This window comes from Balaenoptera borealis (genome assembly GCF_965194805.1).
Source record: "Balaenoptera borealis genome assembly, chromosome: 9".
Classification (NCBI taxonomy): Eukaryota; Metazoa; Chordata; class Mammalia; order Artiodactyla; family Balaenopteridae; genus Balaenoptera; species Balaenoptera borealis.
The window spans coordinates 8042443-8059152 of record NC_138873.1 but is presented as its reverse complement, the minus strand read 5'-3'; the positions used below and the strand labels follow the sequence as shown (position 1 = coordinate 8059152).

Genomic DNA, 16710 nt, shown 5'->3' with positions numbered 1-16710 from the left:
TTTGAGTTTTTAAATAACCTTCAGACCTCTCAAACTTGTACTGGTAGAAATCAGGCCTTGAAAGCTAGGCATTCTCCAAGTAGAGGAAACTGCCCATCACCTCCCCCAGATGAACCATGGAGACCCCCCAAATTAGTCTCCAGAAGGTGGAGCCACAGTCATGAGAACCATGCACAAAAAAATTCCTCCCAGAGATAGAATTCATATGCCTTCTGGGTTTTTAGAGTAAAATTTCAACTACCTATCATTTATTATTCCTTTCCTACAGTAAAAATGATAAAGCATTGCAAGATTATATTTTGACACACATACTTAATACAGACTTCCTTTGATGGTTAACAGATTCTTTTATTAATAATCAAAAAGCTTCACACTTACAATATGAAAATAAATGCTTCTTTAATGAATAATTAAATGAAAACTCTCCAGGACCTTACAGGATTTTTAGTATGTACCATGTGTACCTTAGAACACAGGGCATTAGCCTGCTGGGATCATTGGGGTATGACTGAAAAAGAGAGATAGTGATTTATAAAACAGTTACCGAACAGCTTTCCCAAACAGTAGTTCCCCTGAAATTAAAACAGGAAACAAAATTTGTATTTATACCTAGTTTTAGATATGACTGACAACACACATCAATCTTAATTTTATGATTTTGATGTTACTTTTTAAAGGCACTCCACAGAAATTCAAATCTCATTTTAGAATCATGAATCTGAGCTGTGTAATGAAGTTGTAACTTCTCAATATCAAAGTTTAATTATTACACAACAGTTCGAGCAACAGATACTATTTCACAGACAGCATTTGTTCTGCATCCTGTCCCCCTGCAGCACCAGTCATGCTAAGATTTTTGAAGCCCATCTATGACTAGAGCAGGCACTGCTGATTCAGTCACAAAAATCCTTCCTGGGTGAACAGTACTTGCTCTTTCCAGAAGAAACGGTTGTTTTACCTTTTCTGTTTCTTTTCTATTTTGAAAAACAGGGCTAAACAGAATCTTATAGAGTCTCATTTTCTGCTGGATGATTAAAATCTCTACTCTGTATGTTATCTTAGTCTCTTAAAATCCAAAACTGCAGTGGAGGACAGTATGCTTTCCCTTGTTCTCACATGATAAAATCAAAGCAAAAATAGAGCCCCATAGAAATTTCAACATTGAATATTTTTTTAATCTTAAAGCTTAATGAGAGTCCAAAAGCTTTATATAAGTCAGTAGTCTCTGCATATCTTTGTTAGTTCATGATCTAGAAGACTACTTGTATTCAAAAGCCCATCTTTCAAAAAGGTCCTATTTTCTCAATGGTCTGTTTACACAGAGTTCACTGCCTTGTTTATATACATAGGCATATATATGTGTGTATAGGGTATATGTAATCAGCCGTCACACACACACACTGCCTTGTTAATATACATATAGGCATATACATGTGTGTACAGGATATATGTAAGGAGCAGTCACACGACTCTCAGTTGTGCCCCATTAAAGCCATTTTACTGTGGTATAGAAAGGATGGCAATCATCGTCTCTGAAGTGTGTTCCATCCACAAGCACACACACACATACACATTTAACACTAGTCTCATCAACGCTGTTGACAATTCAGAAAGCCTAAATACTTTTCTAATTGAATTCTAAAAGAAAAGTGCCTTGAATTTAAATTTTTTTTAAAACTTCAGTCTTCAATATTGAAACTGCTAAGTCACTCCATTTTTCCATGGGAAAAAAAAATAGGATAATAAAGTTAGGGGGAAATTTTTTTAAATGAAAAAATAAACTTGAGAAAACACCCTGTTACTAAAATAGGTTTAAGGAAAAAACCTACATAGAGAAAATATTCCAATAGAAGGTAAAACCTGTGTGGGGTATCAGAATAGCATTACCTGTAATCATCAGATTAGAAACAAATGAAATCTTCAGTAACAAAACTGTGAAATATATTAGGAAATGTCCAATTGATAAAATACTATACAGCTATTAACGATAAGGAGAGAAGATGATGAAGAACATGGACCACCTGACACTGTGAAGCCAAAGACAGAAAGGACCCTGCTGCATTGCACAGCTCCATTCGCAAAAACTCAACAGGAATGTAATTTGACTGCCCTGTCACTATATGAGGGATACGGTTTTCCCTTTATTGGAAAAACCAATAAAACAATATAAAGCTTCTATAGCGATTGTACATTTTCTAGAAGAAACAAAAAACATCAAAATGGATGAAATAACTCAAAAACAAATCTTTGAAAATAAATGTTCCTGAGAGAGGCATGCTCCTGACTGCGTCCTGAAACCAATTTGTCTTTCATTACTTGGGAATGCAGGCCCTGACCCAGGTCTGGTTCTCTTGAGAGGGATGCTTCATGAGCAGGCCCAAAAGAAGAGGGGCAAGTGTCTGGCCAGCAGATTTGTGGCCCATCCCTATCATTGACTTTATTAACTAGGCCCTAATTTGTCCACTTTGAGCACTTTGACAACACACATTTCTGTGTTTGAGGACAAAATTTCACAGAAGTCTTTTTCTGTCTACAGAAAAATTCAGAGGCACTACTATTTCCTTCTCATAATAAAGCAATTCTCAATTAGCAATCAAGTTATATATATTTTTAATGACAAAATGGTTAGTGTTAACCCTGTATAACCTGTGATCATAAGTAACTAAAGACCGCTGGGTGATATCCACCAGAAGTAATACTGGACAGAGGATTACTTACAAAAAGAGCAATTTTCAATAGAAAACTGAGTATTTCCCTTGGGAAATAAATTTAATATTTTATTATTAAACGAATGGGGCAAAAGACCAGATTTTCTGTAACTGCAATAGAACAGGATTAGAAAGGCTTCCTTAGACACCCCAACAGTATAGGGATGAAACATTCTTCATGGTTTTATGATGAAAATTATAATCTCCTAGCTATTATAGCTCTCTGAAGAAAATGTTCAATCAAAAGATTAAATCATACAAAGCATTTAACATTTTCAAACAGTTGCCTAATAACAAGCTTTTAAAAGAGATTATTCACAGCACTAAATTATGTTTATCAAATATTTGAGTAAGCCACACTCAGAAACACTACAATGGAGCAGCTTACTGGTATATGTGGTTCTCTGCACTACTACAAAACTGGTCATAAAGAGCTCGATGTACTCAGTGTAAGGCTGATGTGTTACTTTTTGCCAGCCATGTATCTCGCAGTTACATTCTCCCAGCTGATTACATTCCAAATGGCTTTCAGATAATCAGGCCTGACATTTTTATACTGAAGGTAATAAGCATGCTCCCACACATCAATTCCCAGCAGTGGAATAAGACCTATTGGAAAGAAAGGGAAAGAAACAGAAACTATGAATTTCACTCTAAAACGCGGCATCTTCTCGCTTTAAACTTTAATCATCCTGTGCACACAAAACTACCCTTCACAACATTCTCATCCACTTTTCAGTTTCTTATGTAAATAGGAAATCTGCATAAGAATAAATATCCTAGAAAAAGATTTTAAACTTTACTCTTTGGCAGAAAATGTGATAAATAGTAAAACTAGTTAAAACAGACTTGGGAAAATCAACTAACCACAGTATTTTAACAGCTATTCTTAAAATATCAACAGATTTATCCAAGAGCCAGTTCTCAGTGGTCCTCCCTAGGGGTCTCAGGAAGGGTGTGTTCTCCTTGTGGGTGTGGCTGAGGACCTTCCGAAGGTGCTGAGCATTTGCGGGAGTCTATGGAAACCCTGCTCTGCTCCCCTGGGCCGATGTTAGTCACAGAGAATACAAAGCGTTTACGATTATACATATGTACAGCTGAGTCACCTTGCTGTAGGGCAGAAATTAACACAACACTGTAAATCAACTCAACTTCAAATAAATAAATAAATAAAAGCGTTTATGAGACATAATAAAAATTAAGTTAACAAGGAAAACTGAGTAAGGCTTAAGAAAAAGATACATTATTTAGTTTCTGAAAAGTGTAAGTGAAGAAGTAGTTATAAAACATTCATTTAAGAAACCTCTCCAACTGAAAGCGCTCCTCTAGGAAAACAAGCATCAACCAGCATGTCTAAATCAATTGTGAGGTGCGTCACTAATAACTTATAATTAAGGGGACAAAATTTATACGTGATTTTCCCCCTAAATAAATCGCCATAACTTTCATTTATCTTTATTCCAATGGGCTTTCTTCAAGCAGGAGAGAAGGTGTCGCTAGGACTCACCTGCCAGTCACAGCCTCCTCAGTCAGGTACCTGACTCTGAGAGCACTCAGGGCTCACACATCTTTGGTTGCTTTTCCAAATTCTGTGGCATCTCACTTTCCCTAAAGAGCTGTTTAGATTCTGGCTAAATCTGAACATATCCAGGTTAGTGAGTCACGTAAGCAAGTCTCCTGACATGTGTGGAGGTAGAAAATATGGCTGAGACCTACTGCTGATTGATGCTAAGGTATCACCTCACATCAAAGTTCCAGCAAACTGCTGGATCCTTATGACTATTTCCTAAAGAGCTTCTACTTCCATCTGGCTCAACATAAAAAAGGATTTGGTGAACCCAGCCTGCAGCTCCTAAGCCCAATCTTTTCCTACGCCAAAAAATCCTCAGGAAAGTAGATGTCTGGAAACCTGAGCTCTGGTCCCAGTTTGACCACAGGTGCTCAGCAGAGGGGTTGAGAGTCCGAGCTCTGAAGTCAGACCCAGCCTATGTGTCTTTTCCTCCTTCATGGTGTTTATCTAATTTTACTTTTTTTATTCTAGTGCATATAATTATTATGTAGGCTGATACAAATTCTCTGTCAAATGAAGCAGAGTTTATGTTTAAAACATGTTTTGTTAACATATCTGTAAAACTACATGTGCTCATTTTATAAAATATCAAGGACTTGGAAAGATTTTTGCTCCCACAAGACTCTGGGTATCATCTACTAAGATCTGTTCAATTTAGTACGTGCTCAGGGTAGGTTTAAACACTGCTAGTCTTCCGTATTTCACGGTAAATCCTTTATAGTGAACCATCTCTCCCGAATAAACATGTAATAATTCTTAAGCCTAACCTGTTGTTCCTTGCAGGGGATCCTGGTTAGAACAAGCAGCAATCTGTAAGCGTCCCTGTTCCTTATTGAAACCGAGCCAACCCCAGCCTGAGCCTTGGACACCAACGGATACGGCGGTCAACTTCTCCTTAAAGTTCTTGAAGGAACCAAAGTCACGTTTGATGGCTTCCAGCAACTCCCCTATTAAAAAAAAAACCCAAAAACCACCCACAAATGAACATATGGCAACAATTACAATAAAATATTTTATTATATATATCCCAATATTCTTGTCAAATGGCCCCAGACACAACTAGAAACACATGGAAAACACTACATGACCCAGTGAGCCTACAAAACACAGTGTTATTCCTGTCCTGACACCAGGGTCATAACATCTCACAATTTTAATTTACGTGTTTGTTGCTGAAACACGTTAGAGGGATTTCTTCACTCACAGTGCCGTTTCCACAAGGAAAGAAATAGTATTTTTCCTTAGCTTTCTCTTTTCCCCTCAACAGAAGATTTTACGTTGACTTCTACCCTACCTACTCTATGCTTCAATTTGGGAATAAAATGTTACGGGTGAGATTTGCTTCTTCTCCAAGGCAGCCTAGATCTTTCCTATCTCAATCGTATCATTTTAAAAAGAGTGATGTTGCCTATTAGTGAACTAAGGGTACACTTTACGAGTTATCACCCTTTTTATTCTGTAGCAATACAGAATACAATTCGAGACTGAGCACATCAACTAAGCCAACTAGGCCCAAAATATCACTTCTCTTACTTTATTGGCTTAAAAGTAATCATCTGTTATAAGCACAAATGATGGAATAAAGTGGTACCAGATAACACAAAATGACAGAGTACCAAAACCTGTTGGCTGAATACAGGTGTATCTGGTATTCTGGTAACTCACAACACCTCAAAAGTATTAAGTCACGGTCTGAAGACCTAACTCAGAAAAAATAAATTGTCCAGCTTCCCATACTTATTCCCCCATTCATCTTTACTTCCAAATGAAATTGCTTATTTCAAGTGCACAAGATGCCTTCTAGAACATGATTAAAAACAAAAAAATGCCACAGGAACTTAAGGTACTTGCCAGAAGAGCAGAAACAAAGGAGGAGAACTATATTTACACCCCATACCTTCCCTGGGGTGGGGAGGATAATTAAAGCTCTGGGTCTCTGCGTGCTACATAGGAGGTCAAGTAAACAAGCAGAGTGAACAAGATCATCAGCTCTGTACTCCCTTGTTACCTGCAGTTGTCCTGGAAAACCTAATTTTCTGGGACCACTGACTTTTTTATCAGTTAGGAAGAGTAGTAAAACAATAGCAAAAGGCACTATTCTATAATAACTTATTTAATTTTTAAAACAACCCTATTATTATCCCCATATCATATAGATGAAGAAAGTAAGGTGCAGAATGGCTAACATCTTGTCCCAGGGCCTAGAGCTAGTAAGTGAAAGCTCATCTTTTCTAAAAACGAAGTTTCTCAGTCTTTCCCTAACGTACAGTACATTTCAACCAAAAGATGACACTGTATGTGATATTGTGTGTGTGTATAAAGTCTGACGATATAATTTCCTGAATGTATTCTCCACTCTTGCATGTGCCCCTTTGAAAACTACAACTTCGTTGTACTGCTTGCTGTGAAAGACATGCCATTATGATACCTCAGGGAGAATTAAGGTAACTTAAGAAAATCAAGTCATTCCTATCGTGCACAAAACGTAGCTAAGGTTGCACCAATCTAAACCAACCTTCGGGTTCTCCACCACCGTTAGGGCTCAGATTTGTCCAGAAAATGCTATGATTGATATGGCCTCCACCGTTGAACTTTATTGCAGGCTGTAGAGCTACCTGAGCTGTAACATCACCTGAAACGTTAAAATAAAAACACATTTTTTTTCATTCTTACTTTTTTGACCATTCTATACACTATTTTTTTTTTCTTTGTAAAACGTCAGATGATTGGACCATTGTAACATCCCTATGGGTCCCAAAATTTCACAATTTCAAGACTCTACCCAAAAAGAAACCTTCCCCAAAATATTTGTCCCAATGGATTTTCAGTTCAATTAATACTGTACCAAACAACTAGTGAGAAGCCAGCAGGGGTGGCAAAGCTAGTAGAAAATTCACTCCTGGGCTTCAAAGAACTCGGTTTTCTTGGGTAGAAAAGATTTCAGTAAATGAAATAAGAAAGAGAACAAAGACAGAAAATAGTGGAATGCTATAAAATAGATGGTGCCATATACAGACTACATGGAAAATGTTCAACTCTCATTTTCTAGATAGACAACCATCCACTGGGAAATACTTCAATGTTACATTAACAAAAAACTCAACTTGTTCAAAACTGAACCCCTGATCTTCAACCCCAAACTTACTCATCCAAAGGCCTTCCCCACCTCAGTGAGCGCCAGCTGTTTTCTCAGGACATCTTTGACGACACGGTTATTTTTCACGCTAGTCCTCTCGCACCCCATGTCAGCCCACCAGCAAAGCCAGCTCCGGAAAGCACCCAGAACCGCACCCCTTCTTCCTGCCCGTGGTGCCACCGGCAGCACCTCCCCCCGCACTCGTGCCCCTGTCTCTCACTGGTCTCCCGCTTCCACTCCTGCCCCTACAGTCTATTCTCCACACAGTGGCCAGAGGGCTCCTCTAGACCCCCAACTGATCATGGCACACGTCTGGTCAAAGCCCTCTGCAGGCTGCTCTTCTCAGAGTGAACCCCAAGTCCTTACGATCGGTACAGAGGTGCACATCATCCGACCCTCTGCGCCTCCTCGCTGGCCCAGCTCCGGCCACCACGGCCTCCTGGCACTTGGACGACAGGTCTGGCATGCTCCACTGACCACTGAGGCCTTTGCTGGAACACTTCCCGGAGACGGTCTCATGGTTCACGCCTCCATTTCTCCTTCAAGTCTCCACTGAAGGCTTCTCTAACCACGATGTAAGATGCACGATCCCCGCCCCGCTCCCAGACCACTTCCCCTACTTTGTTTTTCTCGATAGGACTTCAGCCCCGGCACACTCCACATTGACTTGTTCACGTGTCTCCGCTAGGAGGAAAGCTCCAGCGAGGACAAGGACTTTTGTGCACTGCCATGTCCCCGAGGCCCAACACACTGCCTCACGTGTAGCAGGCACTCGTGAATGCTGAATGGAGTTTCACGGAAAGAAAATTCTGACCTCTATACTTAAAAAGAATGTCATATTTGAAGCTGTTTTTTCTACCTTGCTAAACATGGAGGCAAAATAAAATATTTTTCTTGATGCCTTCAAGAAGCTACAGACTTACGGAACTATTAGGAAAAATGGAATTCCCTTATTCAGTAAGTATTAAGTTCTTATGACTCACAAGATACCAAGAGGCAAAGTGAAGGGCACAGAGAACCACTGAGATCTCTGCCCTTGGGGAGCTTACATAATAGCAATAGAAGTTCCCTATTTCTGTTGTTGGGACACACGCCAAGAACACACGTAAGAAATGTCGCTTTCTGAAACAATAAAACCTCCAGTTTTTAGCAATTCAGAAAGGCGGAGAGGACCAATGATATCTGAATACACAGATAATCTTTGAGAGTTCTGTTTAAGATGTCAACTTTTGTTATCGTTGTTATGTTTATAAAATAACTTTCTGACAGATCAGTGTTTCCCTTACTGATTTTTCTTGGAGAATCACCCAAAAAATAAATGTAGGCTTTATATTGTTTTTTAATAAGTCAACAGTAACTAAATATTTCTAATGGGAAAGAAACATGTTTCTTGAGAACTAGTTTAATCACAATCTCTTAAAGTTTACTTAATCATTTTTTAAATTTTAATAGAAATTTGGGGGGGGTTAATATCTGCTTTTAAGAACACTTTTCTGAAGCTCAACATTTTCACTGGCTTCACAGACAATTTTCTCTGTTGAATACAATAAAAGTTAAGTACTTTTGTTTGAAAAGTATTTACGTACTTAAATGCGATAAGATTGATGATGTTATTTTCCTTACACTCTTTTTTCCCAAATTTTCAAACATGAAAATTTAACTCCTTAATGATTTTTCAAATATAATTTTTTAAATAAAGGAAAGCTCTACAGACACTCATTAACTTATAGGCAATACAGTACAATATAATATAGTAAAGCTTTTTTTCCATTGGCTTTCATTAAACAAGCAAAGCTTTGATTGCACAAGAAAAGGACTGAAATTAAGCTGTTTTAAAAATATTGAAGAGAAGGGTTCACGGATGTCAGATGTTGTCATGCAGGAAACAGTTTCACAACTGGGATTTATCCCAGCCTCTCCCCATTACCACATTCTTCCCGCATTTGTTTTTTCCTAAATCACAGAACCTCTTCCCGTACTCAGAACCTTTTCCTTTACCGTATTTGCGGTCCCTCTGATGATCACAAGTAAATCTTCCAGAATGTGGTAACTTCCTCTTCTTTTTGTTTACCTATTACCTCACACACAACCAGACTGAAATACTACATTTTTCCACTAGATGTCCCCACTCAACAAGATGTCACAGTCTAAAATTCACTCAACTATTTCACAGGACTGAAATTAGATAAAAACATATTTAAGAAAAAAAATACACTTTTAACTGGGCAGCTTCAGCCATACATATAGCCTGGAAACACGCCTGTCAATTATTTCCCTCGTGCAAACCACTAACATTACTAACATTAACTAACAGATTGAAAGTGTAATGCTATTTTGTATAGAAAAGTTAAGACTTAGTACTCCCATACGCGTCCCCCAGATGCAAAACACAAAAAAAGTCCACGCACGACTGGTTTTGTCACCTGAGCTCCTTTAAAAAACAAATACCAACTCCATATTATATTTTCACTGAATTCCAAAGATTAGCAAATAAATACAAGCCTGTCTCAGTTCCCCCCCGAAACGGCTCTTCTCCTTGTGAATTCTGCTCCCTAAGTCAACGCGCGAACAGGTGCAGCGATTCTACTGAAAGCAGGGGTGGGGGTTTACGCAGACCCGCCTCGCCGCCACGGTTCCCTGTAACCGGTTTCTCGAAGTCCGGCCGCCCGGCACCCACCCTTCTCCAGCGCATCCCGATATTTCTCCTCGGCGACGTTCAGGTTGTTCACGTAGGCCGCGTGGTGCTTGCTGTGATGCAGCTGCATGATCTGCGCGTTGATGTGGGGCTCCAGGGCGCCATAGTCGTACGGCAGGTCGGGGAGGCTGTGCTTCCGCCGGGAGCCCAGAGCCCCCAGGGCCGGCACCAGCTTCCTGCTCGTGCTGGAAAGACAGCAAACACAGCCCGATCGAATGACGCGGGCAGAAACCGTTAACCCGCGTGCGCGGCTCCGCAGACCCGGCTAGAAGGACCCGCGCCCCTGGGGGGCCTTCCAGTCGTTGGCCCCCTCGCCGTCCAGTCTTTGCCATTAAACTAACGCTGCGGTCCAGCACCTCGGCGGCACCTGGACGCGCTCGGCGGACACCTGCCCTCAGGCCCGGCCTCTCGCCACGCCCTGTGACGCCGGGTCACCGAAGGTGCCCCGGACCCCGCGGGGCTGGCGCAAGAGGGGAGGCAGAGCGGGAGGCGGTGGGGGGCAGCGGCGGCCACCGCCGCGCCTCTTCGCCCGTGGGGCCGGGGCCGCGTCCCCGCTGCGCCCGCCCCCCGGCGCCTCACCTGCACGCCGCCCGGCACAACATGGTGGACGCCGCCCGCGGGCCTCTTGGAGCTCGAACCGCACCGCCGCGCTGACAGCCGAAGATGGGCTCGAGTTGCGGGCTTCGCAGCAAGTACACTGCCGCCCCCCGAGGCCCCGCCCCCTGCGCCCGCCTCGACCCCGCCCCCTGCGCTCGCCGCTTCCAACTCGGGGGCACAGGGGGCGAAGGGCCCCGCGCCCGCGCTCTGGGCCCAGGGAACGCGAGGAAGGGAGACCCGGCACTTTCCCCAGCGGCCAGACGAACCGCGGTGCCCCCCTGCGCGCTTCTGGGCGTATTGCCAAAGGAAAGGCCGCCGTCCCCACGCCGTGTGAGATGGTACGGCCCCAGGCGCCGCCCCGCGAAGGCACCGCCCAGCGCTGCCCGCAGGTGGAGACTCAGCTTGCGCCTGCGTGCGAGGGAATTGTCGGGAGTGGAGTCTCTGCAGCTTCTCTGCGGTCGCGAGGCCGCAGCCTCGGGGTCCGGGGACCGTCCCCCCCACTCGCGGAGGAAAGACTCGTGTTTCCCTGAGCGGCCTCGGAGCGCCCCAGCGGGCCTGTGAGGTCCCCCCAGGAAGGCGGGCCCTGGCGCTGGTATGGTGTAGGGCCAGTGTCCCTCCAACCACTGCCCGGAGTGACCTTTCTTTCCCAGTGAACTGACCTTGGGACCTCCGCCAGGCCTGATAATAGTGTTACCGTGCACTCGCGACGTGTCAGGGACTGCGCTGCAGGGTTTACATACACTTATCTTTATTTCACCCCAGGGGAGGCATTGTTGATTCCAGGTGACGGTTAATGAGCTCAAGGAGCTTGATGAGCACGTTGCCCTGGTCACACCGTTAATAAGTGAAAGAGTCAGGATTAGAAACCAAAGTTCATACTTTCTTGATCACCAGGCCTTAGCAGTCAAGTTTTGAGTGCTTGTTGGGAGAATATAAAAGAAGTACAACAGAGGATTCCTTCCTGCAGTGTCCTATATCTAATGAGCTGTAAGTACCAAATGCTTTCTCAACAATTAACAAAACAATCCTGAATTGTGTAAATCCTCCCTGTAAAGAAGTTAGGAAAGCTTTACACTGTTACTGGCCTGAGTTGGGCCTTTACTGAATAGACTAATATGAAAGGGGGGCTTCCCTGGTGGCGCAGTGGTTGAGAATCTGCCTGCCAAGGCAGGGGACACGGGTTTGAGCCCTAGTCTGGGAAGATCCCACATGCCGCGGAGCAACTGGGCCCGTGAGCCACAACTACTGAGCCTGCGCGTCTGGAGCCGGTGCTCCGCAACAAGAGAGGCCGCGATAGTGAGAGGCCCGCGCACCGCGATGAAGAGTGGCCCCCACTTGCCGCAACTAGAGAAAGCCCTCGCACAGAAACGAAGACCCAACACAGCCAAAAATAAAGAAATAAAGAAATAAAGAATAATAATAAAGAATAATATGAAAGGAAGCAGATAATAGGTGCCGAATAGAGTTTCAGTTACTTTCCTCCACCCTCTTCACAACCCTCACCCCACCCCTGTCCCAAGGATGACTAGGCTTTGGGAGGACCAGGGGGACAGAAAGGGGAACCACGGAGCAGGGCTTCACAGAAAGGGCGGGGCTTGCTGACAGTCAGGTGAATGTAAGAGCATGTCACCAGATGCAGGGGGAAATTCCAGTTGGGACCAGCTGATGGATGTCCTTAAAACTCAAACATGTAAAAAACAAAGAACAAAAAAAAACAAACAAACAAAAACAAACAAACAAAAAAAACTCAAACATGTGATTGGTAACAGGAAACTGAAAAGCACTTTAGCTGAAGTGAGACACATTGAAAGCAGTTTTTCAGGCGAGCAAGTCTGGCATTGATTTGAGGGGCAGGCTAGTTAGAAAACTGTTGCATGAATCCTAGCATGAGGTTCTAAGAGCCGGTTTTAGGGTAATAGCTGTGGGAACTGGAAGGAAAGCATTTTGAAGGATGGAACGACAGAATTCAGTGACAGGTCAGTCACTAATAAAAGGGCTTGTTCCAGTGAGAACAAAATATCACTATTAGGAGACTGAGCCCAGTCAGGCCGCATCGATGTACTTCTTGTTTGTACTAATGATGATACTTTGAGATTTAAATTTACCACGCTCCCCCCACATGCCCTTTTGAGCAAGCAACAAAGATCGGGTGTGGGGAAGTGACATTAGCAGTCAAGTAAAAGTGTCTCTAACATCGTATCTCTCATCAGCTACATCCTTCCAGAAGACGACCCCAATTGCAGGAGTAACCAGGATTGAGACCAAGGGTTTGGGGGTTACAGGAGGTAATGAGAAATTTCTTACACTCAGTAAACAGGCCTCTTTTTCTTTTATAGTTGACCACTATAAAAAGTACTCATTCAGTTGGCCCAAGGTGTTAAATTACTGTTGACTGGAGTCTGTCCCAAATTCCTCTGGCCAGCTCAGGATGTCATCTGCCACATCAGGGCACCATAATTATGGATTTCCCTTCAATAAACTTCCCAAGACTACTTCACACCCACCTTCAGACCCACCACAGTCTGGATCAACACATTGGCTGGAGGAGGAAACATGTGGGTCGAGAGGAATTCATTTTGAGCCAGTTATTAATTGCATTCGTATCCTAATAACAGATCCAGCTGCAGTGTCTCAAACACAGAAGAGTGTATTCCCTCATGTAAAAGAGATCTGGAGTAGGTAGTCCAGGGCTGGGATGACAGTGCCATGAAGTCATCAAGGAAACAGGTTCCTTTGTCCTCAGGGTTGCCTCATGATCCATTAAAGCTTCTAGAGCACCAGCCATCTCACCTTCTTTCCATGAAGAGGGAAGGACAAAAGGTGGGCCTCAGCTGTCTCCCTTTTAAGGATCCTTTGTAGTAGATTCACCCAACAAATTCCAATCAGAATTTAGGTAGAAGGCTGCACCTAACTACAGAGGAGGCTGGAAAACATAGTCATTTAGCTGTGGACATTTCCAGTCTGAAAAAATGTGGAGGACTTCCCTGGTAGCACAGTGGTTAAGAATCCGCCTGCCAATGCAGGGGACGTGGGTTCAAGCCCTGGTCCGGGAAGATCCCACATGCTGTGGAGCAACTGAGCCCGTTCACCACAACTACTGAGCCTGTGCTCTAGAGCCTGCGAGCCACAACTACTGAAGCCCGTGAGCCACAACTACTGAAGCCCGCGTGCCTAGAGCCCGTGCTCCACAACAAGAGAAGCCACCGCAATGAGAAGCCCGTGCACTGCAACGAAGAGTAGTCCCCGCTCACCACAACTAGAGAAAGCCCGCGCGCAGCTACGAAGACCCAACGCAGCCAAAAAATAATTTTTTAAAAAAAGAAAAAAAAATGTGGAATTCCTTAACTAAAGGGAAAATGAATAGTGGATTGAAAAATAGTCTCTGCCACATATCCTTCTACAAGACATATTTTCACATGCTTGGTTATGAACTCTGACCACTTATGGAATGACTTTAGCTACATTCTCTCTTTTTTCTCTCTCTCTTTTCCTTTTCACCCCTTGTATCACAAATCTTATCCAGGCAGGAATCTAAGTGAGGACTGCCGTACCAACTTTCCCTTTGCGTAACTGGGATTGCTAATGGGACCAAGAGTAGTACTTAAATTGCTAAAATGAACTCAGTGATCTAGGCTAAAAGAGAAAATGATGGTAGAGATATAGTATCATTAACAAAGGTTTCAAAGTGAGCTTTTTCCCCACATCATCGGGCTAATTATAATTAGATTGCATCCTCAAAGAACACATTAACTACTAGAACGGAAAGGGGAAGCTTGGCTCAGAATAGAAGTGTTTTATTGAACAAGACGGGTGGTCAGTTGATCGTATCCACAAAGGGCGAAGGGAACTGCCGTAACTGAGTAGATCCTCAGTGTGTGCTGGGTACCGGCTCTAATGCTCCACATCATCTCTTAATTCACACAGCATCTCTGTAGAGTGGCTCATTATTCCTCTTTTGCACAAAGATAGTGACTTGACCAAGGTCACACACAGAGCCAGTAGGTAGTAGAGCTGGGCTTCGAATGGACTGCTCTATTAACACTGACGTCACTGTGCCTTTAAACAGCTGCCACACCCTCTGCCACATCCCTTGCACCCAATAAAGTTGAACTCAACCCTGTCTTGTTTGCAGCTCAGTGTTTGAAACTTCCCCCTCCTATGCTGTTTCCCAGCTTATTCCTGTCTTCTCAACTCCTGATTGATCTCCAGCCTCATCTCTTGCAAATGATTCAGGTCCTAGCTCTTGGCCCTGAGGCTTGAACTGGTCCTCTGTTCTCCCTTGGGTCATTTGCCCCTTCAATCACATTTGCTTCTTAGCCTCAGGGAAGACCCTGCTTCCTGGAGCTTGCCTTGGCACCATCCCACCTGACTGACTTTCCCACCCTCGTCTATGGAGAGAATTAGACTGGCAGGCCATGGACCTGAGAAACCAGAACAGAATGGAGGAAGGGTGAAAAGAAAGATGGTCTCATACTTAGAGTCCAGGAAATGCCTCCATAAGATCCCTCCATAAAAACGAGGCAATGTCTGCCCCTTTAGGGGAATGAACAACCCACCATCATCACCACTCCAGGCATGTCAGTCAGGGTTCTCCAGAGAAACAGAACGACTAGGTTGGGTGTATATATATCAAGAGAAAAATGTATCATAAGGAATTGGCTCATGCAATTATGGAGGCTGGCACGTCCAAAATCTGTAGTGAGGCCCGGCAGGCTGGAGACTCAGGAGAGCCAGTGGTGCAGCCAGTGTGAAGGCAATCTGATGGAGAATCCCTCTCGCTTGAGGGAGGTCAGTTTTTGTTCTATTTAGGCCTTCAACTGATTGGATGAGGCCCACCCACATTTGAGAGGACAATCTACTTTACCCAGAAATTGACTTACTTAAATGTTAATCTCATCCAAAACATCCTCCAAGTTGACACCTTAAATTAACCATCACACCAGGTAAAACACAACATGGGCAATGCATTCTGTGTAAGGGGTGGGGAGATTTGTTAGTCATTATACCACAGAATTCCGATTAATAGCCCAGGATTTATCATGGAGTGAGGTTGAATTCATGGGCACAGTTCTAAGAAGAACTCTCAAGAGCTACCCAAGATGAATTGACACTGACCACTGAGGGCAATGACCAAGCATAAGGAGCTCAGGCCAGCTACGTCTTCTGGCCAGCATATGCCAGGGGCTGCATCCCCACCCTGAGGTCCACTCTGAGGGACCAGAGGAGGTATGCAGGATGCATGGCCTCACGTACCACGGAGGTTCATGGCAGAACTTGGTCCACGGAGAACAGTATGGACACTGGGTCCCACCTCAGGCCTGTCCCAGCACTCTCCCCATCCTGGCCTGCATCACCTTACTCTGCTGCTGGCTTACATCTGCACTGGCCCTTTGGTGGGTAATTGGATAAAATCATGTACAATAAGCCTATAGGTATTTTTAACCTTAAGAACATTAATTTAGTTTAAGGAACCAGTCAGCTTTTCGTTGCTATAAGGTGCTCTGGCTGATTATGAAAGAAGGCTGATCAGTTACTCTTTTATTGCGTTTGAAGAGTAGCCCCTCAGTGACGCACAGACCAGCAGATCTCCTGCTCTCCACATGCGCCCCGAACACTCCGGTCCCCCTTGAGCAGATATCTTAGTTGTATCCCAGACCAGTTTAGAACTTAATTCAGTTATCATGGGCTGTATTGTGTCCCCCCCATATTCATGTGTTGAAGTCCTAACCTCCAGTACCTTAGAATGTGGCCATATTTGGAGACAGCCTTTTTTTCTGTATCAGGCACTTTTTTATTTTTTTAAATTTATTTTTAATTTAATTTTTATTTTATACTGGAGTATAGTTGATGTACAATGTTGTGTTACTTTCACATGTACAGCAAAGTGATTCAGTTATACATATACATTTATCCATTCTTTTTCAGATTCTTTTCCCATATAGGTTATTACAGAATATCGAGTAGAGTTCCCTGTGCTACACAGTAGGTCCTTGTCGGTTATCTA

General features: G+C 43.4%; 1 protein-coding gene across 2 annotated transcripts in view; it reads right to left on the bottom strand.

Moving 5' to 3' along the window:
* Window positions 1-327: 327 nt before the first annotated feature.
* Window positions 328-16710, bottom strand: part of SOD2 (superoxide dismutase 2) — a 36485-nt gene continuing 20102 nt past the window's right edge. Inside the window, exons 1-5 of one of the 2 annotated variants that reach the window (XM_082404656.1) lie at window positions 10689-10838; window positions 10092-10294; window positions 6794-6910; window positions 5046-5225; window positions 328-3317 (exon numbers count right to left, since the gene is read on the bottom strand). In XM_082404656.1, the coding sequence (XP_082260782.1) occupies window positions 3172-3317; window positions 5046-5225; window positions 6794-6910; window positions 10092-10294; window positions 10689-10711 (669 nt within the window). In that variant the 5' untranslated portion in view covers window positions 10712-10838 and the 3' untranslated portion in view covers window positions 328-3171. Of the gene's footprint in view, window positions 3318-5045; window positions 5226-6793; window positions 6911-10091; window positions 10295-10688; window positions 10839-16710 lie in introns of those variants that run through there. The other variant, XM_082404657.1, reaches the window with a different exon arrangement.